Raw genomic sequence first — 25398 nt, forward strand, 5'->3', positions numbered from 1 at the left:
AGGCAGGGGCTCGTTGGAAAACATGCAGTGGGTTTGTGGAGGAATCCATTTTTCAAATCAAAAATTTAGTTTAAAACTTTACACGAAACAATGTCTGTTCATATCATCACTGTTTATTGACCCCCTGCTGGTTTGCTCTAGTGTTTAGTATCCCAGGGGCGTTTTGAGTTGTGGTGTGTTGGTTTCTGATAATAAATTGTCTGTATATTTCTTGAAATTATTATGTTAGTCATTTTTAGGACATCTTAGATGTTTTTTTATTGACAACACAGTGACTAATGGGGCAAATCTAGGGTGATAGTGCCAATAATGGTAATCAGGATTTAACTAATTTAAGCACAGTAACATTGAGGACATTGAGTGCGTGTGCAGATTGAACTGTATAGTGTATGTTATTATTGTGTTGTTGCACCAAAACACAGATGATTAAGTCTGATATAGATCCACAAACTGACTGACTGACTGAACTCTCTCTATATATTGTTTTTTTATTTTTATTTGAGCATTAGGTGTTTTTTTTTTAATTATTATAATGTTTATTCAAAATATTTATTCAAAGTTTTTCATGTTCAGAGTAGGCTATCTGTAACCTGTACATTTCTTTTGAGCCTAGGCTACATATCGCTCTTGCCCATAAAAAGAGATGTTTAATGGAGATAAATATATGCAGACTAAGTGCACGTGTATTGTAAATGGACATCTCCACTGTTTAGTACAGGTTCATGGGGAAAAAAAGTTGAATTAAAAAAAAAAAGACCTTCATATTTCATGCGCCCAAAATGGGAATCGAACCGGCGACCTCCTGGACAACGAGCCCGCCTCCCAGGCTCCGCTCCGGTCCGAAACTCCGGCGCGGGGTTTCCAACGGAGAGACGCAGGAGCTGGGAAACGCTGCTCAGCTTCCCTTCTGTCCGGCAGCTCCGCAGCAAGTGGACCAGGAGAGTCTGACTGACTGTTTCAAACACAACACAGGAGCGAACATCTGAAACAGGACCGACACGGTGAGTGACTTTTTTATTTTTATTTATTTTTTAAGGGAAAAACACAACCAGACAGAGGAACACGCTGGAGAACTTGTAAAAAATTTTGCCTCAACGAGTCTCATCTGAGGGGAGTGATGTCTTTTTAATTAACCGGGAGATTTCACCAAAACTGTCGTGGAGATTTACATCGTCAAAACTGAATGTGATTTTTTGAAAATTTGTGATTTGTGAAAATTTCTCTCAAACGTTCCCCGGGTGTCTTTCAGTTGAGACCTCCAGTGAGAAAATACAACAGGCAAACTTCACCCAGAGTTAGCGCTTTTCTGGTGTCGACTTCATGTTCTGTAGCTTTGCCTTTCCCATCACTGTTTCACTCGCATCCAACTTTAAAAACCCCAGTGACGGCGGTGCTCTCTGCAGTGCTCTGCGGAGTAGGTTATATTGCGTAGGTCGATCTCGCTGTGTTGACTTGGACTCCCTCTGTTTGATGCCACAGGTTTCCTGCAGCCCCGGGGTTGATGTGCGCTCAGAGATGCGAGCCTCACTGCTAACGCTCCTCTGTGGTAAGTAGACTGTACACCGAGCGCTTTGAAGTCAATCCCTGTTTTCTGCTCCACAACAAATCCTCAGAAGTCATTCAGTGGAGGTGTATGAAGTGTCTCCAGGTCACTGGGCTTCATCCTATTAGTCTCTGGAACATATGGAGCTTATACATTCATGTTAAGTTATGTTGGCTGAAGTCTTGTTTTCAGTAAAAAAAAATGTGCAGACTTTTGTTGTTAGCAGTGATTTCAAGATCTTGCCCCAGAGGATCCAATTTAGTGAGAATATTATTTCAGCCCACTGGCAGAACTTTCACTTGTTTTGAAGATAAAAAAAGGGAATGAGCTACTTTAAAATTCATATGTTTGCAGTGTAAAAGCTGTTTAAAAGAAAAATCTGTTCACCTCCATTATCTAAGCAAATCTGAATCAAAATCGCCATGTGCCCCCCCCCCACACACACACACACACAAAACTGTGCCCGTTTTACAGTTTCATCTTTTTAACTCCTCCATAGTGAAGAAAACAAGTCAAGATCAAAAGAACAATTAAAAATAGGAGATTTATTCTTGTATATTTTGCTGTAACATCTCTGTGAATACACCACACCTGCAGTCAGTTTAACACAAAGCAAGTGAACGCTCAGGTAGAAGCAGCAGTAGCCTGAACATGTAGATGTGAGGGCTGATGGGAGAGTCGGCCCCTGCATCCCCCCCTGCACAGAGATAAGATAGCTGATGTTTCTTTTTTAGGGCCCCCGGTGCCCTCCTGGTCTCTGGGGTCATCCCTGTCTTTCCCTGTCTGTCTCTCTCTCTCTCTCTCTCTCTCTTCTCTCTCTCTCTCTCTCTCTCTCTCTCTCTCTCTCTCTCTCTCTCTCTCTCTCTCTCTGTGGGTGGTGTCGCTCTGTTTATGGTCCTCCTAAAACAGCCCAGCTGAGTCCGCAAATAGAGACACCCACTCCACACCTACCTACAGCACTGCACAAGAAGCTTCTGGGATGCGTGTGTGTCCAGTGCTGCATGTACATGTATGAATGTCAGTGTGTGTGTGTGTGTGTGTGAGAGATAAATGAAGTCTGAGAAATGCACCGATTTGAACCAAACACACACTTTTCACCAGATACGTTGTATTTTTTAAAAAAAATCTCATTTAAAGCCAGAAAACAACAGTGAAAAGTTCAGAGAAGTTTTTTTTTCATCCGTGTTTCTCTCTGACACCTTCACCACTCAGTGCTCTCAGTGAGCTAAAGATTAATCTGAGTAATAACCTTCAATAAAACGCATCCTCATGCATTGTTCCCTGGAGCTGGAAGACAATGGGCTCGTCGCTCCAGTTAAAGTCTATTAGTGGCTGCTGTTGGCACCCGGGGTCGCCTCAGACATCAGCGCTGATCAACACTGCAGCTCTCTGTGAGGCCTGACAAAGCTCGCTGGGACTTTTCAGGACACACACAGCATCCATGACAGGTTGCGAGGTAATGACATCTAGGGACTAAATAATACATAAAGATAAAGTTAGCTGTGGTTGCTGCGTGTTTAGTCATGAATGATTTATGCTTTAGAGAAATGTGGCTTAAAATCAGGTTTTCAGTTGCTCAGGCATCAGATTTCTTAAAGGTCCCACATTTTACACCTTTTCCCCTGTTTTATTTGAAGTGTTGATCCATAAGAAGATATGTTTGTTTGTTTGTTTGTTTGTTTGTTTGTTTGTTTGTTTGTTTGTTAAGAACCAAAAACCATCATTTCTGAGTGACCGGATAAAAATAGCAGATTTCAGGTGAACACTTAGAGAAACCAAATCCTGCAAGGTTGGGTGGTGGGTCCAGGTGGGCGGGGCTTGGGGCATGGCAGAGAGCGGTGACTGCTTTGTTGTGACATCACAAAGTTGCAGAAGTCCTGACGGCTCGATTTAAGGCTCAGTTTCTGAATACAGGCTGTGTGAATTTCTCTACGGACAGAGCTCTTAGATGTCTCCTTAGATGTTTCCTCTCTCTCTCTATACTGACCGTCAAATTAAGGCAAAAAACCTAAAAATCATCTATACAAAAAAAAAAGCAATTTCTTCAGTGGATCGAAAATGAGGTCCCCAACATTTGTTTTGAAATCACTTTGCATCCAGAATGAATACAAGGAATCTGTTTCCATGTAGATATGGGCATATGAGACATGTTTCAAGACGAGGCTTGAAAAATGATTGTAGCTATCCTTTAAGAATGGTCCAACCACTTTAAAAATAAAAAAACTGAATGGATGAAAGATCAAGAGGTTTATACAAGTATCTCAAAATACATTCAGGTTTCCACCAAGTAGTCGAGGAGAGCATCATCTGCAGATTTTGTTTGTGTGTTTGTTTTTAGTTGCATCCGTGTCCCATGTCAGAGCTTGTTGCTGGCTGCATGAAAATTTCCGTCCATCTAAAATGAATCACCCGTTTCTGGTTTTATGTGATCTGGCACCTCAGCGTTGAAAGCAGAAGCTCATTCATTCAAGTATTTACCATAGAAGCCGAGTCTCAGAGTTAGAGGGTCAAAGGTCGGAGATGTAGAAGAACATTCAGGAGTGGTGGTGGAGGATTTTCTTGAAAGGAAACAAGTACAAAAGAGCTACAGAGAGATGGGATCAGCTGAGAGTGTGTTAGAGGAAAAATAGAGGAGGAAACAGGAGAAGAGGATGTGTGTTAGAGCGGAAAGGTGAACAAGTGTGTGTCTGACGTGAAGTGTGTGTCTATAAACCTCGCACAATGTCATTACAGAGATAGGGAGCTGTCTGTTCAGAGTCCTGACGCCTCTGAGGACGCGCTGCAAGGTCAAGCCAAACCCCCGGGTCAGAGACGGGGTTAATTGGTGTGTGTGTGTGTGTGTGTGTGTGTGTGTGTGTGTGTGTGTGTGTGAGTGACAGAGAGAGAAACAGGGAGAGGGTGAAAGGCCTCAAGCTGATCACAGTGACAAAAGAACCAGCAGTGCCTCCACTCCTGTCTTTTTCTTTTCACTTTCTTCTTCTTTTCTTCTGCTCTGGGGGTGGGGGTGGAAGGAGGACCTGCAGGAAAATGGTCTTGTGTGTGTGTGTGTGTGTGTGTGTGCACATGTGCATCTGCAGAAATTCTCTTGTAATTTTAACTAAAAATGTATCAGACTAAAGAGCATTATACCTGTTGTTTTAGCAAAAGTACCATGAAGACATTGCGTTTTCGTACTTTCGTGCTTTATGTACTTTTAATGAAGTGGCGTGATTGTGTTCAGCTGAGGGAGGGACCAACTCATTCATCTAAAGGAAAGAAGGAACTGGGGGGAGGAAGGGAAGAAGGAAGGAAAGGAAAGAAAAACTTGAAAGAGGATCCGGGTTTGCTTCATGATGCAAAGTAAATCCTCCGTAATTCATCTCTCTCGCAGGTTTGTGTATGTGTGTGTGTGTGTTGTGTCGGAATGTAGGAGTTTTGTTGAACTACTGACATCCTCCTCAGATGTGTGTGTGTGTGTGTGTGTGTGTGTGGGCAGGTGAGAGCCAGTATTAGGCAATGGGAGTGAGACAGTGTGTTCCCGAAGCCTTTGTAAGCTACAGCCTCCGGAAATGTGCAGATACCAGAACAATGGTGCGGTAAAGCCTACTAACCACCAGCACTAGAGACAGAGAGTGAGAGAGAGAGAGAGAGAGAGAGAGAGAGAGAGAGAGAGAGAGAGAGAGAGAGAGAGAGAGAGAGAGAGAGAGAGAGAGAGAGAGAGAGAGAGAGAGAGAGGCTAAAAAATTAGAAGGGGGGGTTGTATAGAATCAGGACAAAGAGAAAAGAGGGAGAGAGAGACTTTAGGATGAGGGAGAAGGGCTGGGGAGGGAGAGGGGAACAGGTTTGTTTATATGAAAGGACGGTGCGTTAGGTTTCCCCGTCCTGTTGGCAGCGCCTTTTTCTGGATGAAAGGAGGAGGTGGAGATAAAGGAGGAGGAGGAGGAGGAGAACTTGAGGGGCAGGATGAAGGGGCAGGGAGGAGGAATAGGAAATGGAGCCAGTCACATTAGAAACAATGGGGTGTGTGGCTGGTACAGCGGTGTGCTCACAGTGTGGAGGTGAACAGGTAAACCACAGGAGACACTGTAGTGACAGTGACCAGCAAACTGACTGTAAATGTTAGTGGGAACTGCACTGTTCACCATAAGCTTTAATTAGTCAACATTACACAGACAAACTCCCAAGAAGCTGGAAACAACCACCATAGACTTTTTCACAGGCATGTCGGTGAAGGAAAATCAAAGGTGTAAATATTAAAATGAATGTTGGCTGAATTCTGTTCGGCTGCTTCAGCTTCAGTTTTCTTACTGTCACAGTCAGTGCACTGGAAACAACAAAAATATGACAAGAAAACAGAGATTTTCTGATATTTCAGTAAAAAAAAAAAAAGTGCTGCCATTTGACTCGTTATGACTTATTGTGACACTTAAATTAAACAGTAAAACAGAGCCCTTGCTGATGGTATTATAACACCTGAGCTTTTCCTGCTATGATCCGCCAAAATGTGAAATGGCAGCTGCTTAATAAATCACAATATCTCCTGAAGATGCTTTTATCCACTTACAAGTGAGGAGCTTCAGTGCAGCAGGAGACCTTGGTGTAAGCACCAAGCACTACATCTTTTCAATAAGTGCAAGGAGACCAGGTAAAGAAGTGCATTGTGTGAGGAGGTTAGAGGTGTTAGGAGAGGACATGCTCTCAGAAGAGATGAGTCTGAAGATAGAGAGGGACGGCCCTGGTCTGCACCGATAGCATCTAGTAGCTTGTTCCACTGTTGGGGAACCACAGACAAGCCTATATGCAAATGAATGGCAGTTGTATATAATCAGTGCTCTCCATGTGCTCAGAGGGTCAAAGTGGGGCTCTAAGACAATGTAAACCCACATCAGGAGAAGAGAGCGTAGAGGAGGGAAAGACAAAAAGCAAAGAAAAGCAGTCGTGATATGAATAACTAACATTAACGGTGTGCTGTGCTGCAGTGTCAAAGACTTGCTGCAGAGAACCGTCTCTCTGTCATGTCCTCCGTCTTCGCCTCTGGCGTTTTATTTTTTGATTCTTTCATAGCTGCAGGCCACAGGCTCAGTCTGACACCAGGCTAATAACAGATCGTGTTGTGCAGCGTCATTAAAACGCTCTCTCAGACACCTCCACACCTCTAATTATCTAATAGCAGACAAGCAGCAATTAGAGTGTGATACTGCTGCATGTCAGGGTGGAAGAGGGGATAGGGAAGGAAGGATGGAAGGAAGGAAGGATGGAAGGAAGGAAAGAGGATGAAGGGAATAATGTAGTTAATTTGATCCTTATTTCCTTGAAATATTTTATATTCAGATTTTGTCATCAAGTTAAACAGGCTGACCTCTACCAACAATGTGTAGTGATTTCATCTTGTAGCCCTGTAATTACACACACACACACACACACACACACACACACACACACCACACACACACACACACACACACACTAAGTCCAATAAAACCTTGTGGCTTGTAAACGTAGCCCAGCTGCCTCATGTCTGAGTTCCAGGTCACTGTGTTTGACATTGACATGAGAATTAAACAGAAGCCTTTTCCGGATATAGCATCACGTGACGTGTGTGTGATAAGTCCGTGTGTTTTGTGATGAGCCTGGCTTTAAGGGTAACACTACATATATACATATATACACTGTTTCTGTTGTTTGATGATACATATCTGCACTGTAGAGTGTGTATATGGGCCTTGAGGTAAACATGGTTCTAGCTGTTCATGTTAATCCAGTTGACTCATATTCACACTAAACCTGCAAATTTCTGGTGTTGTTCGACCTCTGTGTTATTCTTATAATTAAGACCATTTTACATTGTGTTTTAGACATTTAAATTAATTTCCTTTTCCATCCGAGGCATTTGAGGCCACTGGTTTCCATTTAATTCCAAATTACGGTAAAATCAAGTAGAAACTTGCTTTTGTAGTTCTGTATCCATCAGAGGGAACACGTCAACATGAAAGAGGTGCTTTGGCAGTTTAGTATTACACTGCCATAAAGTTGTTGGACTCTGGAGCAACAGATTTAAAAAAAGAGCAGAGCTGAAAATATATCAGGACAGCATTTCCTATCAAGAAACTTGATAGCGTTTTATTTACTTTTATTAGATGTTTTTTGGCTTGCACTGCAGCCCAGTTAGTAACACAAGCTTTCTCTTCAAACATTTTAGTCTTCAAGCTCAAATGATGTCTTAAGTACTTTTCTCAAACATGTCAAAGCTCCTCTAGAAGACATTATACAACTGTCTGCAGAAGCAGGGTTATATATATACTCACTGTCACCAGTAAATCAACTTTTAAAAGAACATCCAATATCTGAGAACTTCCCCTTTGCTTTCTGTCAAAGTTAGATTGTTGTTACGTACTGCAATACGATGATGTAACACTGACAAAAATATATGCAGATATGATGGATCATGCAGCATTAGCAAATGCTAAAAGAGTCTGCTCATTGATTTTCATGATACACAGAAACAGTTACCTGCAAATGTGGGAAAGATAGGCTCAAAATTGTTTCAAACATTGTTATGATAATAATAATAATAATAACTTTTATTTGTATAGCACACTAAACTTAACTTGGTTCACAGAAAAATAAAAAAAAACCCAGAGCAGATAGTAAAAGAGTAGAACAGCATAAATAAAAACATCTCTCTCACCTGTCTCTGGGGAAACATAAGGTCATCGATGTCACTTTAAATCTAAAAAATGACAGCGCACACACACACACACACACACACACACACACACACACACACACACACACTGCCCTGTGTCCTCCAAATTATACTCATATACCGAGTATCTGAGCTGTGCCTCTGGCCGCACTGAGGTTTCCCTCCTCTCTCTAACACAGGAAAGCAATTTCACCATTTAATTGTCAGACACACTATAATTATATTATTGAGCCCACTGATAGTTCCACATACGCTCATGAGCAGAAGAACACAAATACTCAGTATGCAGTCGACAGTATACAAAACACAGGCACATGTATTTGTAATTAGGCACATATACACACAATAATTAGCCAGATTATTTTAAGGTTTACAAAAGGTCACTGAAGCACACATGCAACACACTAAATACATGCCTCGACTAATACCACGTCCCAAGTGTGCTGTAGTTTTCCCTCTAAGTGAAGCCAGATTTTCCTCATCACAGACTCTGATTAGCACGTACAGCGAACACATCTGCACTCTGTGTCTCCCAGAGCAGCTGCTGAGCACCAGGGCAAACACACAGCGACTGCAATCACTAACCAAACCCACAGCAACTCACTCTCCACGGCTGAGTAACTGATGGATAAGCCGGTTGACCGACGGGCTGCACCCAACATCTGCCCACCATGTGTGCCTCTTATTTGGTTACTCAGCTTCAGGCGGTGTGGCAGAGACTGTGGCCGGTAGCTGGCTTCAGAGGAGGATTTTACAGATATGATCATCGTAATCTTTAAAGTCCCGCTGCACGTTGTAAGCTTTAGGTGCTGCGGCTGCACTGTTATGTGATTGTTTGTAGTGGCGCCATCAGCAGCATTTAAGGATAATTCTCTCATTAGAGCAGATAACGAAGAACTTTTTTAAAAACTATATCTTACAAATTTACTATTGGAGGATACAAACTGGCAGAGGACAGAGAGACAGTTAAAAAGGCTGTTTCACATTCATCTCTGTGAGAATGTGAGTAAATCTTCAGTAACTGCAGGCATGTGCGGGTTTTTCATCCAGCTCCGCTTCTCCACTGTCCACCTGTTGCTCATGATGCCTTGTTTCATATTTCCTCTCCAACATGGAGTGATTCAGACATCTCCAGGATGGGCCAGGAATGTGAACGTCTCCTCCAGCGAGACCAGCTGCCTCCCAGTGCCATGCCTTGTTAATATAACAGCCTGTGTAATGGCCAGCGTCTGGCCTCACTCACTGAAACCCTCTCTGTCTGCTGGAGAGCCAGGCGGGCGGTCAGTGACAAACTCAGAAACAGCTGAGGAAGAGTCAAAGTCCATGTCAAGCCAAGAAACAATATTATTTTTAATATAATATATTTTTTAATAGAATGGGTTTTCAAATAGAAATTTAAACAGGTTTTATGAATTTAATATTTAACACAAACCCTCTGAAGCCAGATTTATATTTCTTCATATTGAACATATTCAAAAACATACTGTATATCCAATACAGTTTTTCTCACAAAAAATATTTAAAACAAATCAGAGAGAGAAATATTTAAATTCAATGGCAAATGCTGTGGGTGAGGTAAAATATAGCAAAGAATTGCACATTTTTTTTCACAGGGGGATCTCCACCTTCAAATCAATTCATTCTAATGGTTACAGACAGCCAGTGGGTAGATGTTAGTACAGAGGTGATGTGTGCACTCAATTCTGTTTTGAGGGGAATCATTGTTGCTGTGTTTTGAACGAGTTGTTTGATGAGGTTCTCAGGAAGACTGAGCATTACAGTAACTGAGATGAGTGTAATAGTGTCCCATGAGAGAAATGGTGTGACTTTGCCGGCTCAAAAGTTAGGTTGTCTCTTTTTGCCCGCTCCTTGTAACCAAAATCGTTGTTTTGTCCTTTTGACTTACTAAAATGCAATTTGCAAGAAGTTCAAAAAGGTTCAGATCCTCAGGTGAAGCTGAGATATAGAGCTGTGTGTCATCTGTGTAGCGATGGATTGCATTTAACAAAGCTTAATGGCAGCATGTACAACCAAAAAACAATGGGGCCCAGGACCTAACCATGGGGGACACCACAAGAAATACTCACAGAACTCCCTGGAGAAACTCAGGGGTTTACGAGCTTATAGACAATACATTATGTGATATATCATATATTAAAAGTAAGAATGTCATGTGGACCAGGTCTGGGCATAGTCTGGACTATTTCTTAATATCTCTTAAAATACTGGAATTTTTGTGAGCCCTCTCCAGCTGTGGGCTTATGTCACCACCTTTCGCACCACCTCCTGTCCTTATTTACAAATATGTAGCATGACATTAAGGTCAACAGTCATTTTTATAAGCGATGCTCTGGGCCTCTGATTAAGGAAGGTAGGGAGGATAAAAGAAATGAAGAAGGTGAACGGCAGGGCAGAGAGGGGAGTCCGAGCTGCTGAGGGAGGTGCGGTGGACATTAGAAGAGAAGAGAGGTGGGAAGCGAGAGCTGAGACTAATAAAGAGGCGAGGAGGGAGGGGAACAGCTGGATGTTTGGCTGTGGGAGTTGACCATCCATCAGCTAAGTGCAGAGCAAAGAGAGGACAGAGACACAGAGAGGGAGAATGTAAACTAATTAGCTGAGAGGAGTTAAAAATAAAAGGCTGTTGACTTTTCTCTGCCCAGGTTTTAAAGTAGCTGTCTGATGGTGCTAAAAATATCTGTGTTGCCTTCTAGTCCCGCACTCACTCAGGTTGGGTATGCAGCTCATTGCCTGACTTAAAATGATACTATTCTTGTCTGGTCACTGCCCCCTGGGCGAGTTGATACCGGATCTGACCGCGCTGTTATTTTAATATTTTTTGCCAGTGTGTTTTGTCCATGCTCTCCCAGCTTTGCTACCTGTCTGAGCTAATATGTATCTGTGTTGTCCGTGTGTGCTTTTCTTGTGCATCTGTTTGTTTGGTTATCTTGGTTTCCTGCATTGTTTACGCTGGTAGGTGTGACAGCAAACTGTGTCTCGCTGGCTGGTTCCAGTGGAATGTGTCATGTTGATGCCACATCCCTACTCCCACCCACCCCAACACACACACACACACACACACACACACACACACACACACACACACACACACACACACACACACACACATACACACACACAGAGCTGGAGGAGTCAGTTACTCTGTGGGATTAGATACAGATGGGTGTATTTCTTTTGCAGTAACATTACAGCGTTGAGATGTGTACTACAGACGTACCGCACATAATGAGTTACTTGAACAAGCAGCACAAAAGTTAGATTCATGGTTTAAGATTTGTATTTTCAAACAGTGTGTTAATACTGATATAATACTAATATATTTAGCCTTTTTTAAGTTTATGTAACCTGTTCCCTTGTAAGTTAGATAATGATACACTCACTCTAGTATATTCACAATATACAGTAAGTATTTCTCTTAGTATAGGCCACTGTACACTGCATATGAGAAAACAGAAGTTTGACTGACCTGCTGTGCTTTGATATGATGGGAAAATCACTGTTTGGGTTCTGGTGACTGAGCAGCCCATAGCAAATGACTGACATCACATTACAGTCATATCATTTTCATACTTATTAAGCAATCTACTGACTCCTCTTGACCCACATGTTAGTATGTGCATTTGTTATATTCAGTTTCCTGTAGTTTATCTCCCGTCTGCAAATAATTGACGTGTGAAAATGTGAAAAATCATCTAGTGCAATCTACACAGTTTGTCCTGTAGGAGTCTCCATCTCTCCCAGTGAAGAGTCTGTTTTCCTTGTTGTGTGGTAGTGAGGCTTTTTCCTTCACTGTATCACACACTGTTGACTTCTTTTAGACGGAGGTGAAAATAAAAGCAAATTTCTGTCATGTGCTGGCAACTGAGGAACTTTTTAAAAACGTTCTTGTGTACTGTACTTTCTGTTTATTGAGACTGGTCAGAAGCGGAGCTGGAATCAAAGGGCAGGGATGAAAGCCAGGAATAAAAGCAGAGCACACCTGGGGGGGCAGGGAGCAGGGGTGGAATTCATTTGTGGAAATGAAGCTGGGATGCCCTGCAGGCTGCACTTTGTATCACTGCCCCTGACGGTTACAGCATTGCCTCATGTGGAAGACCTTCTGGCTTAGGGTCAGATTTCACTGTCCTTTGGAATGAGCATAATGATATCATGCCTTTTTTTATCTGTTAGTCTAGAATAGGTTAACAACAGTGGACAGTTTGTCACCTGCTTGGCGGCTTAAACAGCACGACTGCTGCCACAGTGATGCTGTGTATGAAAAAAGCTGTCTTTGTAGTGTTTATATGAAGATTGTCAGCCATGTGATACTCAGAGCCGCACAATAATAAGCCTTAATGTGATGTGTGGCTACAAGAGGCTAAGCAAGCTGAATAGTGCACAATATGGTGCAGGGTGACAGTGCATAGCCTGCTGTTACAGGCTAATGGCTGGTTGAACAGCAGTATTATGTGAGCTGAGAACCCCCCCCCCATATACACACACACACACACACACACACACACACACACACACAGACACTCACACACACACCAGCAGCCCCCTTTCTCTTCTCTCAGCTGTCAGCCTGCATTCCTCCCTTCCTCTCCATGTATGGAGAAACTCAGATGGCTAATCAACCACTAGATCACAGTTTGTACTTAAAGCCACAATTTAAAAATTTCAGGGAGAGTAACATAAACCTTTCCAAAAGAAACGTCCACTCAGCTGATCAGCTGCCTGCCCACTCACACTGAATCAGGGCATCTGGAAAAACACCACAGGTCTTGAAAAAGAAAGAATTCTGCTTTTAGTCATATTGTGATTACTTTGACAGATATTGAAAATTGATGATGTAAATGGACTCATATAGCGCTTTTTACAATGCAAGTCTCATTCACACACTGATGGCGCAGCAGTTAGCAGTACAGTGTGTGAACCTCTAATTATTAGACGACAGCTCTACCTCCTATTTTCACCGGCGTCTTAACAAACTTTCTACATGCTGGCTCTTCTCTACCCCTTTCTGTCCACACCATCATCTCTATTTTCTTCACTCTCTTCTCGTATTGTCTGTCGACTGCAGTTAGAGCCTCTTCTCTGAACCTGTATATCCTTTCACACTATGATAAAGTGTCTCCCTTGTGATAGATACCACCTTCCATTTATCTCTCCTTCATACCTTCCTGCCTCCTTCCCTGGTTTACATCAAGGCAGCAGTGGTCTGATCACTGTCAGCTCTACAACCCATGACGTCACCCTGTCAGGCCTGTTTGTTACAGCTTCAGCGTCATAATAACAAGAAATTCATCATCACCTACACTTGTTATATTATTAATAATTTCACATTTAGGCTGATGATGATTTTAGATTGTAGGATACACCATAGTAAGCATAGATATGGAGAAAGAACAGTATTTCTAAAGGTTGAATCTTCACTATAATGAATGTAATCCACTACGGTTTTCATGACACTGCAGTTGTGTCAGCTCAACCTGTGTTGTGAGTGGAGGTGTGAAGCCTGTGTGGTTTTTCACAGACAAACACAGACAGAAACACACGGAGATAAAAGACAACAAGAAACCCAATGATTAAACGACACATCAGACGTCTGCGTAGCTTCTCCACCCTCTCTCTCACACACACACACACACACACACACACGGACCTTTGAGTGTGTGCCAGTAGTTTCCAGAACAGATATCAAGTTTTGTCTGCATGGTTTTTCCCACTGTCCATACAAAGACTCTGTACTGTATCAGCTATCTGACCTGCTCTGTTTGTGTGTTTTCACGCTCTCTTCCTCTCTCTCTCTTCCTCTCTCTCTCTCTCTCTCTTGCACTGTTAGATAAAGGATAAGGACAACAACCTCAGGCCTAATTTATCACAGGTCATTATGTCAGCTGTTGCCTCTGCTTGTAATTATAAATGTTAGGCAGCTTAGATTGTTACCTCGCACTTGAGCAAATCCTCTCATGTGTGTCTTTTGTGTAGCCAACCAGCACATACTTGATGCTTACCTTCACTTTAAACATGGAGCATGTCAGGTTTGAGTGTCAGTTAAGTGCCAAATGGATCCTGAGCTATAATACTGTAATCATGAATGAGTGTATCTAAATGCAGAAAGGGGGGGGTAGTTGTATTTGCATGCATGCACAGGTGCACTTAGGCGCCTCAGTACTGTAGCCATGTGTTTGTGATCCAAAACCTCATATCTGTTTGTTGCTGGCACCAACCTGACATCTGTCCAGATGCCAAGCAAACACAGTTTTCCTCTAGAGTGTGTGTCAAGATTGGGTATGTGTGTGTGTGTGTGAGTGTCAGTGTGAACTCCCTCGCCGCACTGTTCCCAGCAGGCTTCCTATCATGACCTCATAGCAGTGTCAGGCGATGATAATGCAATGTCTCTGTCTACCCTAATCACAGAGTGTAGACCTCCAGAGAGCGTCCAGGAAGCGGCAGGTACAGCAGCCCGCCTCTCCTCGCGCCTGTCAGCAGTAAAAAGTTATGAAGTCTCACCAGTGTACAGTGTGTAGGCAGCAGAGGCGCCTAATTATACACAAGGCTGACATCATGGTGGGATCGCAACGTTAAGATTTGCTCAGTAACAATCTATTTAAATTATTATTTTATTATTAAGTCTACAAGTGAGAGACGATTGCCTGTTTTGCGTTATATGCTGTGTCTTTGTGACTCAGGAATAGGCTTGCATTATTCAAGAGGCTGAACTCTGATATTTAAAGAGGCTTTTCAGATGTAAGTATTAATAAAGACGTAAAATCAGACAGTATGTTAATGGACAAAAAAATGATTAAAATCATATGACAGACTGCCCAAACACACGTTGGTAACATTTCCCCAAAGAGTCATGAAAGGTTGCTGATTCTGAAATGTCTTAGAAAATGTGTATGGCAAAGCAAATGTTTTGCAGGCAAAAATGATAAATAATCACACAAAGATTTTGCAAACAACAATATACTTTGTGCTCAACAAATGTATTTGTGTGCATGCTATTATCCACGTACTGTAATTGGTGCATATACCTTCCTCACTCAAGTTCCATCTGCATTAGCTACTGTAGCTAACTTCTGCGTGATGCTATACTGGCTAACTAAGCTAGTTGGCTAATCTGCTGCTTTACAGATACACAGCTAAAGCATTGTAATCATTAATGCAGCTCATTAAAAAAAAACTTCACTGTGCCACTATATTCATTAGCCAACTAGCATAGTGAGTCAATGCTTCTCTGGCAGAAGTTAGCTTGCTACCAAGATGCTAGTTTCAAGCTAGTAAAGTAGCCTATGATACAGGCTAATTTAGAAACAGAATTTCAGGTACAGGTGCAAGGCTCCAAGCTCCCAGCTGCTCAGCTCAAGCTGTGTTTTGTTTCTACATAGCTCTCAGGTGTGAATGTTTAACACTGTGATGATATAAAACGGACTGATGCAGGATAAAATGAAGCCTTCACCTTTTTTTTTTTAGCTTTTGGGGAATGTGAATATAAACCCTGTGGATTTGAGTCACAGTGTAGGAGTGTTTACACGTATGTAGAATGTGTTCATGTGGTATGGAGGGAGGATTAGAAACACCTGTTGTGGACAGACTATAGACTGACAGCAGGACCCCTGGGTCTCCACTTTCCTCATACCAAGATTTCCTCATAGTAACACACACACACACACACACACACACACACACACACACACACACACACACACACACACACACACACTACAGGTCCCAGAGGTGTGTAGGATGAGAAACTCTCGTCAGGATGTCCAGTGGAATGCAGTATGGCTGCTGCAGGTTGTCATGAGAGTTTATAAGGTTTATTTTAACTCCCACACATAGCACAGCTACCCAGTCACACCAGGGCTCTAGTGCTGGATCCTAGACAGACACTTTATCTGCTCAAGCCTTTATTTTATGCCAAGTCATTTGGGAGTTTTAGCTTCGGGTAAATAATCATTCATTAATTTTCGAGATATTGTACTTCCAACCTCTGCTGGTTTGAGTTGACCTCGGTATGACCTGCAGTGGTTAGTTTCCAGATTTAGCCTGTCACTGGGGCCCCTTGTCAGGTCAGTTCTTTGGGACCCCTGCAGACAGCGGAGCCTGTTAACCCGCAGGGCTCCCTTGAGATAATCCCCCTCCCACTGGATGTTGTCTCAACATTGAATCGGCTCTTGATCAGGCATGAGCCGTGTAGATGCAGGGGCCGGTGTCCAGCTCAATAAGCCCTTCATACTCTGTGGCCCATGACCTTTATGAGGCGTCTATGCAAAATGATTTTTTCCAAACAGATAGAAACCCTGACAAACAAACTGACCAAAATGTGCCTATTGATGACCACAAAGAATGATGACATACAAATATGGCTATTTTTGGCTTCAGTGCCTTATATTACTTCTAATTTCAAGCAGGTTGAAATAAAATGGCATAGATTTCTGTTTTTTTAAATGACAAAAAATAAGGACAAACGTCATGGTTCCCCTGTAGTCTTTAACCAAAACTGCCTCTCCACCATCATGTTAGTCTGGATCATACAATAAAAAAATATATACAGTGTAGGGTTGAAATCAAAAGTATAACATGAAAAATCATAAATACCTTTAATTAAAGGGCATGATCAAAACATATGAATAAACATCCCTTCAGATTCTTGACAATTTGCATTTAAGTCTAAACATGTGGATTCAATAGAAACAGTTGAATTTCTTAAACTGAAAGAGTCTCATTTTTAAATCTAATTACTTCTACTATCTAATACAACTATGATCCCAGTCTGCATCTGTAAATCAGTGACCTAAATCCTTTTCCTATGTTGTGTCAAAACAAGCCTCATGAAGCCTTCAGTCCTTTGTCAAATACACTTTTCTTCTAGTGAGCAGATCTGATTACCTCTGCAGAGTTTGATCTGTCTTTAAAGAGCGACCTAACACCAGGTTGAAAAGCCGTGTTTTGCTGCCCTCTCTGGCTGAAAGTTTCAAACCTGTTTCACCTTCGACCACACCCAGCATCAGTGAGGGGGCGTGGTTGGGTGAAGTCAAAAGTGTGTGCTCTGTTGAACCTGTAACCACCAACAGTGATGTCTCATTTCCAAAAAGAAAAGTGTTACAAATCCCATTCAAATGTTTAAAGACCATGAAGCGAATTTCAATTAAACTAAATCATTTATAAATATAAATTAAGAACAGATATAAACTAGATTGTAGAGTGTAAAGCATGAAATAAAAAGTGTTGCCGTTACAGACAGACTGCATTTGTTTCTTTATTCACCTCTTTGTGTCTATGACAAACTCAAATTAGTTCTAGAGTTTCCTATAGTACTTCTTATCCTGGAGCCTTTCTTCCTCAGGAAGTGATAAGAGCTTTTGATGTTGCCTCTTTTTTTTAAGATAGAAAGAAAAGAAATCTTTTGTGTGCCAATACAAGCTTGTAAATGTGTGCTGTAGTGTATTAGTGTATTAACACTCTGCATGTTTTTTTCCCTGTTGATTGTAATTCATTTTCTGTCCCCTCAGCCCTGGCTGCCGCCGTTGGCCAAGAGCCAGACCACAGCCACGGCTGCGCTCATGGCAGCTGTTACCCGGCAACCGGGGACCTGCTGGTTGGACGAGAGAAAAACCTGAAGGCCTCATCCACATGTGGGATGAGGAGGAAAGAGCCTTACTGCATTGTCAGTCATCTTCAGGTCAGTGCGCGTGTCTGCCTCTCCGTGTCCTTTCTCTCCTTCCTGTCTGTGCTGCTGTGTTTCTCATTGACCCCTCACCTCTCTCCTCTGACCTCGTTACACTGACCCTTTCCCGTCCCGCTGAAGGATGAGAAGAAGTGTTTCGACTGTGACTCCAGACGGCCGTACGACCCCGTCTACAACACCATCAATCACCGGATAGAGAATGTTATCACCGCCTTCAAACCTCACCGCAAGAAGTCCTGGTGGCAGTCTGAGAATGGTGAGAAGACTTTCTGCGCTGGCACTCAGTGACTTTACCTGAGTGTACACTCCTCATGTACAATACAAACTAATGTAAAATAACTCCAGTTTCACAACAAACATTTCGTAATGGTGTCTAATAATCTACCAATGATAAAAGGTTTGAAGCCATTAACAAAGGGTGCCTTACTAGAAAGTGCAACCCTGTACTTCTTGTTGCAGTGGAATATAAGTCGGTCTTTGGCAGGCATGAGTACATGTGAGTGTGAGAGGATAAACACTTTGGGTTATCTGTTCAGGTATACATTCATCAATTTCAGAACTATGCAGCTATGTCCAAATGAAGCAAATAGCAGTGTTGCATTTTGGTTTTTAGCTGTGTTAGCAGCATGGCTCTGAGACGCCAGTGTCAGTTGGTTGGTCCATCATTTTGATTCAGGCTAGAGTATGTTGGCATTGTTATACTTAGCTTGTTAGCATGCTGATGTTATAAGTATAGAGCTGCTAGCATGAGTATAAACTGTTAGTCTTCTTTTAACTTCTCCATCACATTGTTTGTGGTGAAATAGAGACTTAATTAAAATTTAATCTGTAATTGTAAATTAAATAATTGTGCTTAGTTTTATTCCTGAAGAGCCGACTGATGGGTTTAGTTGAATGTTCTGTGCAACTTGACTGAGAGATAGTTGAGATATAGAAAACAAACACAGGCATCAGGCAAATATTAAAAAGCTTTACATACTGTTATTTCTTCTCTTTATTCAAGGTAGAGAATCCTTGTATGTAATTTTCATCACAGCATCATAAATGTGCTATAAATAGTGTAATCTCAGCTTTCATTTTCATGGCTACCAATTTTGCACTGAACCTTTAATTAAAGCTACTTGAAGTGCTCCTAAAAGCATTATCAAATAAGCTCGCCAAAATTGGTAGTATGGCAAAATTAATATGGCCTCTACTTGTATGTATAGTTAAAGCTATTAATATATGAGAGAGGAGAGGAGGCAGGATAGAGCGTAGAGAATGAAAGGACACAAAAAGACGAGGTAGTGGATCCTGACGCAGAAATAAGTTAGTTGGAAAAAGGGGGAAAGAACAAGATCCTAAAAATTTATTGAAACCACAAGCAGTAAGCAACTGGTAGCTATAGAAAACTTTAAAACACACACACACACACACACACACACACACACACACATACATACACACACGCCGTGGCCAACATCCTGTGACTAGCTACAGATGGGCTTAATAACAGAGTAGTCCCTGCTCTGGCAAATCAACAGAGGGAGGAAATGGGGATGACAGGGGAAGGAGAGAAGTTTAAGCTCCGATGGAAAGATAAAAGTGAAAGTTAATGGAATATTAGAATTGAGAGAGTTGGAGACAGTAGTGAGGACAGAGGGACCAAGTTAAACCGACTGACTGTATTTTCAGGTGCCACATAAATCTCCATCACAATGAGGGAGTGACTGTAAAGCTCTGTGTGGAGCAGCCAGATGGACACAAGGCTCATTTCAGCCGATACTGTAATGGAGTGCTGTCGATGGTAGCACTGCGCATCACGAACAGACCCAGAATAGAACAGAGAGAAACAGAAGAAGAAGAAGAAGAAGAAGGGGGACAGGAAGTGTAGAGACTATTTTTACTCCTGGTTGCTGCTGCCTTTTTTTCCATGGCATCTTTGTGGCATTTCTCTGGTGAAAGTGGCAGTGTGCACAGTGGGTCTATTTGATATGAATTACAGTGGTTTGATTGTGCGCACTCACTAATTGGTACGGCCATTTCCTGTGACTGCATGCAAACATGCAAACATGCAGGCATTACAAGGCACTGTAAGCGAGTATCAGCTTTGGTGTTTCCTGTGTATACTGATTGTGTGTGTGTGTCTGTCTTTTTCCTTACATTTGAATTCTGCGTGACTTTCTCAAAAACTGCTCCATTAAAAAGGCTCAAAATTTACGCTTTGAATTGTCCTCTCACTCCCTTTCTGCTCTCCCTCTGTTTCCCCCTCCTCTAACTGGGTCACACCCTTCCTTCTCTTTCCTTCCTGTGCCTTGAAAATTCTTGACTTGTGGCAGATTGTTTTTGTGTATGAGTGCATGCATTTGTTGATGTAGTTGAGAAGATTGACCTGTTGGTTAGCTAAATGAACTAGCTACAAAAATCTCTATACTCGGACACTTGGACTCAATGCTAAGCCTTTATCATAAGGTACGCTTCCTTAGCTATGAGCTTGGTATGGCCTCCAAACGCACATGGCTGTGTTGCAGGCTGTAACTGTGTAGGCCCTTTAAATAAAGTTTGCAAGACCAAGCTTTCCAAACAAACTTCCTAGCTGTCTATTTCATCCATGTCATTTACAGCAGAGCGCCCACGAACTTCAACATCGTCCTTTTCAGGGCAGCCAGAGCGATTTTTTTATTTTTTGCTCTCTCCGCTTTCAGGCTGAACATAGAGTAAGACCACAACAATGATAATCAGTGGGTTCTTTGCAAGGAGCAACACACTTCATATTGCTCATAGTTATTCAAGCCATTGTTTATATAAGAAATCATCATCAGCGCAGCTTCAGTTAAAGTAGGTAGGTTGAACTCACCACATTAACGTGGTGTCTCAGTCCTCAGACCCACCGCAGGCAAGAGTCTGAATTTTTGGTTTTCTATTCATGTCAGTAGTTTTTGATCCTACGCACCTGTCACTAAGATTTTATGTTGTGCATGAACTTTTCTTGCAATGACTACATGCCTCAGGAAAGCACAGTGTGCCACACACATTCACACTTTAATTACCTGCAAGTTATAAATGTTGAAAAGGTGGTTTCCCACGATGCATGGATGTGTGTAGGCACATGTGTTTTTGCAAAACATGTAACTGAGTAGGCATGTGGCATCTGTATCCATTAGCATTTTCTTTTGCATGTGTGTATGAAAGAGCTGTTTTGTGGTTTCTCTTACTGTTATAGAGTGTTAATTTGTAAGATATAAAATTCATGTGGGGTGGCTTTTATGTGTTAGTATGCAGGAATGGGGAAACTCCTCTTGGCTTTGTACTGTACAAGTAATACAAAACACAGAGAACATGAGTGAAAGTGGTCCTCAGAGTAAAGTGGCCTTTCAGAGTGTTTGGTCCTCTACAACTCAGGAAGTGTGTGGGCTTTTCCGACTCACTCGCTCCATTTTTCCTGCCAAGACTGAATGTGTTTTCCTGTCATGATGCAGTTCCTCAAGCCAAAAGCACGGTTGCTACTTCACTTACTGCTGATAGCCCTTAAACTCTGTCAGAAGTGAATGATATAGATGGAAAATGAGTTCAAGTGGTTTAGGAATTAAATGAGTATGAAACTAATCGATAGTCATGAGTTGTAAAAACAGTGGTTGGCTTCATGTAAACGTAACATCTCTCTATATCATTTTCGATTCAATTCATTTTAATTCAATTCAAATTCAATTCAATTGTTTTACTGGTTTACAGGTTGAGAAAAACAATACTGACATAGCATCAAAATGCAATTTCCAAAAATACTAAATACAAACTGCAACAAGCAACAACAAAATTGATAATGTGTACATTAATTATATATTTACAGTATATTATTTGTGTGTGTGTGTGTGTGTGTGTGTGTGTGTGTGTGTGTGTGTGTGTGTGTGTGTGTGTGTGTGTGTGTGTGTCACTCACTCTGTGTCCTCTCTCTTCCAGGAAAGTCGGAGGTCTTTATTCAACTGGATTTGGAAGCAGAGTTTCATTTCACGCACTTGATTATGACCTTTAAGGTAAAATAAAAACTTTTGCTGTTTCATCAGCTTCATCTTCATCTACAAGCAGCTGATTGAATTACTCGCAGCTACGGTTGTGCTGTGTTTTGTTGTAATTATTGTGCTTAAAAAATGTATGAAATGAAAGAACTTTTGTCTAAGGCGCTCTTGTTCTGCAGACTTTCCGTCCAGCGGCCATGGTGATTGAGCGGTCGGCAGATTTTGCTCGTACCTGGCAGGTCTACCGCTACTTTGCTCATGACTGCGCCGCCGCTTTTCCCGGAGTCTCCCAGGGTCCTTTGCATAACATTAATGATGTCATCTGTGAGTCGCGCTATTCGGATATTGAACCATCAACAGAGGGAGAGGTGAGTGTTTGATGATAAGGATTTACCCAGGTTGACAGGTCACATAAGTCACACAACATAAAGACTAAAACATATTCTGTTTAAATATAGAAATTTATATTAAATTTCCCAGAATGTCAAATCACTCCTTTAAAGCCTTGACTGTTTAACAGATTCTACATTTGGAAGCAGTGTTAAGCAAAAAGACAAGAAAAACCTGTCCAGGCTGCAAGAAACCAACAGGAAAATAAGACCCCAAGCTTTTCACATCTTCTGTGCACACTCTGAATGTGGCTCAAGTTTACATACAATAATATGTGGACTCTAATTTACACTCATGCTCCATAAATTGCTAACATTTCAAATCACAGTTCAAATAATTAATCTGTGTATATTATGTATTCCCCGGTCTAGGTCATCTACAGAGTGTTGGAGCCAGCCATCAGGATTGAGGATCCATACAGCCCGAACATCCAGAGTAGGTCTCACTCACGCACACATATTGTTGGCAGAAGGTCAACGCAGAGGTCAGCCTTAGAAACGCGAATGTCTGTGACTGACTGACTGAGTGATGAAGTTACACTGCTGGGCGGCCGGCAAAGAGTTGGAGTTTCCCATTGGCCATTCTTCTTTGATGAATGAATCGGTGTGAACAGTTTCTGTTATGTAATCAGACCCCTCTTAATGACCTGTCTTTTTCAAAAACATTCTGAACTTGCGTGTCTTTTTATTATTAAGTATTAGATAATATTACCAATTAATAAAAGTGTCCACGTTGGTGTGTTACTGTACAGCTAGAAGTTTCCTTGGTTTAAGGGATTATAAAAGTTTAAGAGCTTTACAACATGTTGCAGATCAGTGCCTGTTGTTAAAATAAGCTTTCATTATATAATATCATGAAATACATCATAGTTATAGTGGTAAAAACTGAGCCATAATATAGAAAATCCTACACAAATATCAAAACTTAATCAAAACTTTTTCCTCCGAAAACTCTTGCCTTTTCCTTTGTGAGTTATATTCACATTTGTCACCTTAACTCAAACTCCAGCAGGCACAGTTAGCTCTTGTTATCCAGCTGTGACACATTACGGACTGCAACAGCCTGTCTCTCTGGGGTGTGAAACATGGTCCTGCTGAGTGGAAGGCATGGAGAGATGTGAAAAGCAGCTGTTTCTCTCCCACACAGCCTCGCTGTCCTGGCCCTCGTGTTTAGACTGGCAGGACTTGAGAGCTTTTCCCAGAAGCCCGAGCTTGGTTTCCAATGCAACAGCAGAGGCTGACTTGTTCTCTGGTTAAATATCTTGATGTAACTGACCCACATGTCGACCTCTGACCCCGCACAGCTGAACTGTCCGTATTTACTTGCTGCTGTTGTCAAGACAATGAATCACCATCCAATGTAGTTGTGCTTGTGTAGCTTTTTTTGTTTGTTTGTTTCTACATCACTTGAGTGAGAATAGGTTACTGTTTGCCCTGAGTTTAACCTTCCAGTCAAACTTCCTCTCAGTACATATTCTGCCTCCTTGATTGGCAGACCATAACCCCCAATCCCAACGCTGGCTCTAACCTTAACCATCTTTGGGAGATAATACGCAGACTCAGGGAGTCAGTGTCAGGTGAAAATAAAAAGTCCTAAAGACTTTCTGTCTGACTGCCTCTTTGTGTTACAACAAACTTCTCTAAGATTTCTATCTTAGTCCCAGCATTTCTGAAACTTGGTAGCATTTCATATACAACCAACCAGCTACAGATTAGCTCCAACCTGCAGCAGAGCTCCATTAACTATACTTCCAAATATTCTTTTATAATCATGCTCTGAAGGAGGCCTTGATTCAGAAAACACTAGTGGAAAGAGAAAATTTCAGTAAAATTTCCTCTTATAATAACAGAGTAAAATATGGTAATAGGTCAAAATGTGAACTCAGTTTTTAAAGGCGTTTTCAGCCATGCTTGCGACTTGCCTTAATGTTGGTTTGTCAGATATTCATGGTGCTTAGAGGATGAATCCTAATCCTCTGATTTTTCCTCCTGCACTAACATTAAGTCAACATTTCATTTATCCAGTACTTTGGATTATTACTAAATAATAGGTTGTGTTTTTTGCTAATTAGCAAATGTTAGCATGCTAAATGCAGAACCAAGACGGTGAACTTGCTAAATATTACCTGCAAATCATCAGCATGTTAGCATTGTCATGAAAATGTTGATATAAGCATTAACTGAAAGCATTGCTGTGTCCAAGTACAGCCTCACAGGGCTGCTAGCATATCTGTAGACTGTCAGTCATGTTATAAATTAGTAATAATTTTAGTTTATATAGTGAACAGTTTAGCTGCTAAACATCAACATGTGGTGTTAGCATTTAGCACCACAGCTTCACAGACTCTTGTTTTTGGTTTTCTAGAAGTCTCTTTATTCATTACAATCAAATGCACTGATTTCACAAATCTATATAAAGCTTTTAAAAAAGACTCTGTGCAATCCACTACCTCTTCCTCAGCCCTCTGTATGTGTTCAGTTAGACAGAGCTGGTAATATATGTCAGTCTCAGTTTCAGCCCTTTGCCTGCTGAAAGCTGCTGTTTGGCTGCTGCAGTCGCTGCTAAGGGATCTGCAGGACTGTTCTCCAGTCTGCTGTTACTACAGGAGGAGAAACAGACACTGTCATAGTGTGGTGAAGCTGGATTAGCTCTCGTCTGTCAGAGAGGGATTTATTACTGCAGATAAAGTCAGTGGGGTGCAGTTAGAGGGTCAGAATTTGGGAGAAAAGGAATCCTTTCATGAACCATTTCATCCATCTCATTGTAATGCTGCTGTTTCGACTCCACAGGAAGTGAAAAATGACTGGAAATTCAGGAAGCTAAAAGTTTTTAAATGCAGGTCATGGCTGAGATTTTTTCTTTTCTCTTTTCTTTTTTTGTGAGGATGAACAGTTTAGAAAACAAACTGACTGGAGTTGATGATGCTATGCTGATTATGAATGTTCATAATCATCATATATAATCATGTTGATAATGACAGTGATATGAATTCATGCTAAAATTACAGTGCAACTTTCTGCATCATTTGCTAAGAGTAGACTTGTTTTCCACGATATGAGCTTCTTGAAGTCAGGAGTATTGGTTATAATCTGTA

The 25398-nt window shown here is 41.6% G+C and overlaps 1 protein-coding gene across 2 annotated transcripts in view; it reads left to right on the forward strand.

Moving 5' to 3' along the window:
- Positions 1–884: 884 nt before the first annotated feature.
- Positions 885–25398, forward strand: part of lamb2 (laminin, beta 2 (laminin S)) — a 44457-nt gene continuing 19943 nt past the window's right edge. For both annotated transcript variants that reach the window (XM_056385164.1, XM_056385165.1), the window contains exons 1-7: positions 885–1001; positions 1480–1546; positions 17747–17916; positions 18043–18178; positions 21859–21932; positions 22094–22282; positions 22676–22739. In XM_056385164.1, coding sequence (XP_056241139.1) covers positions 1516–1546; positions 17747–17916; positions 18043–18178; positions 21859–21932; positions 22094–22282; positions 22676–22739 — 664 coding nt within the window. In that variant the 5' untranslated portion in view covers positions 885–1001; positions 1480–1515. The remainder of the gene's footprint in view (positions 1002–1479; positions 1547–17746; positions 17917–18042; positions 18179–21858; positions 21933–22093; positions 22283–22675; positions 22740–25398) is intronic.

Source organism: Seriola aureovittata, chromosome 9 (genome assembly GCF_021018895.1).
Source record: "Seriola aureovittata isolate HTS-2021-v1 ecotype China chromosome 9, ASM2101889v1, whole genome shotgun sequence".
NCBI classification, from domain to species: Eukaryota; Metazoa; Chordata; class Actinopteri; order Carangiformes; family Carangidae; genus Seriola; species Seriola aureovittata.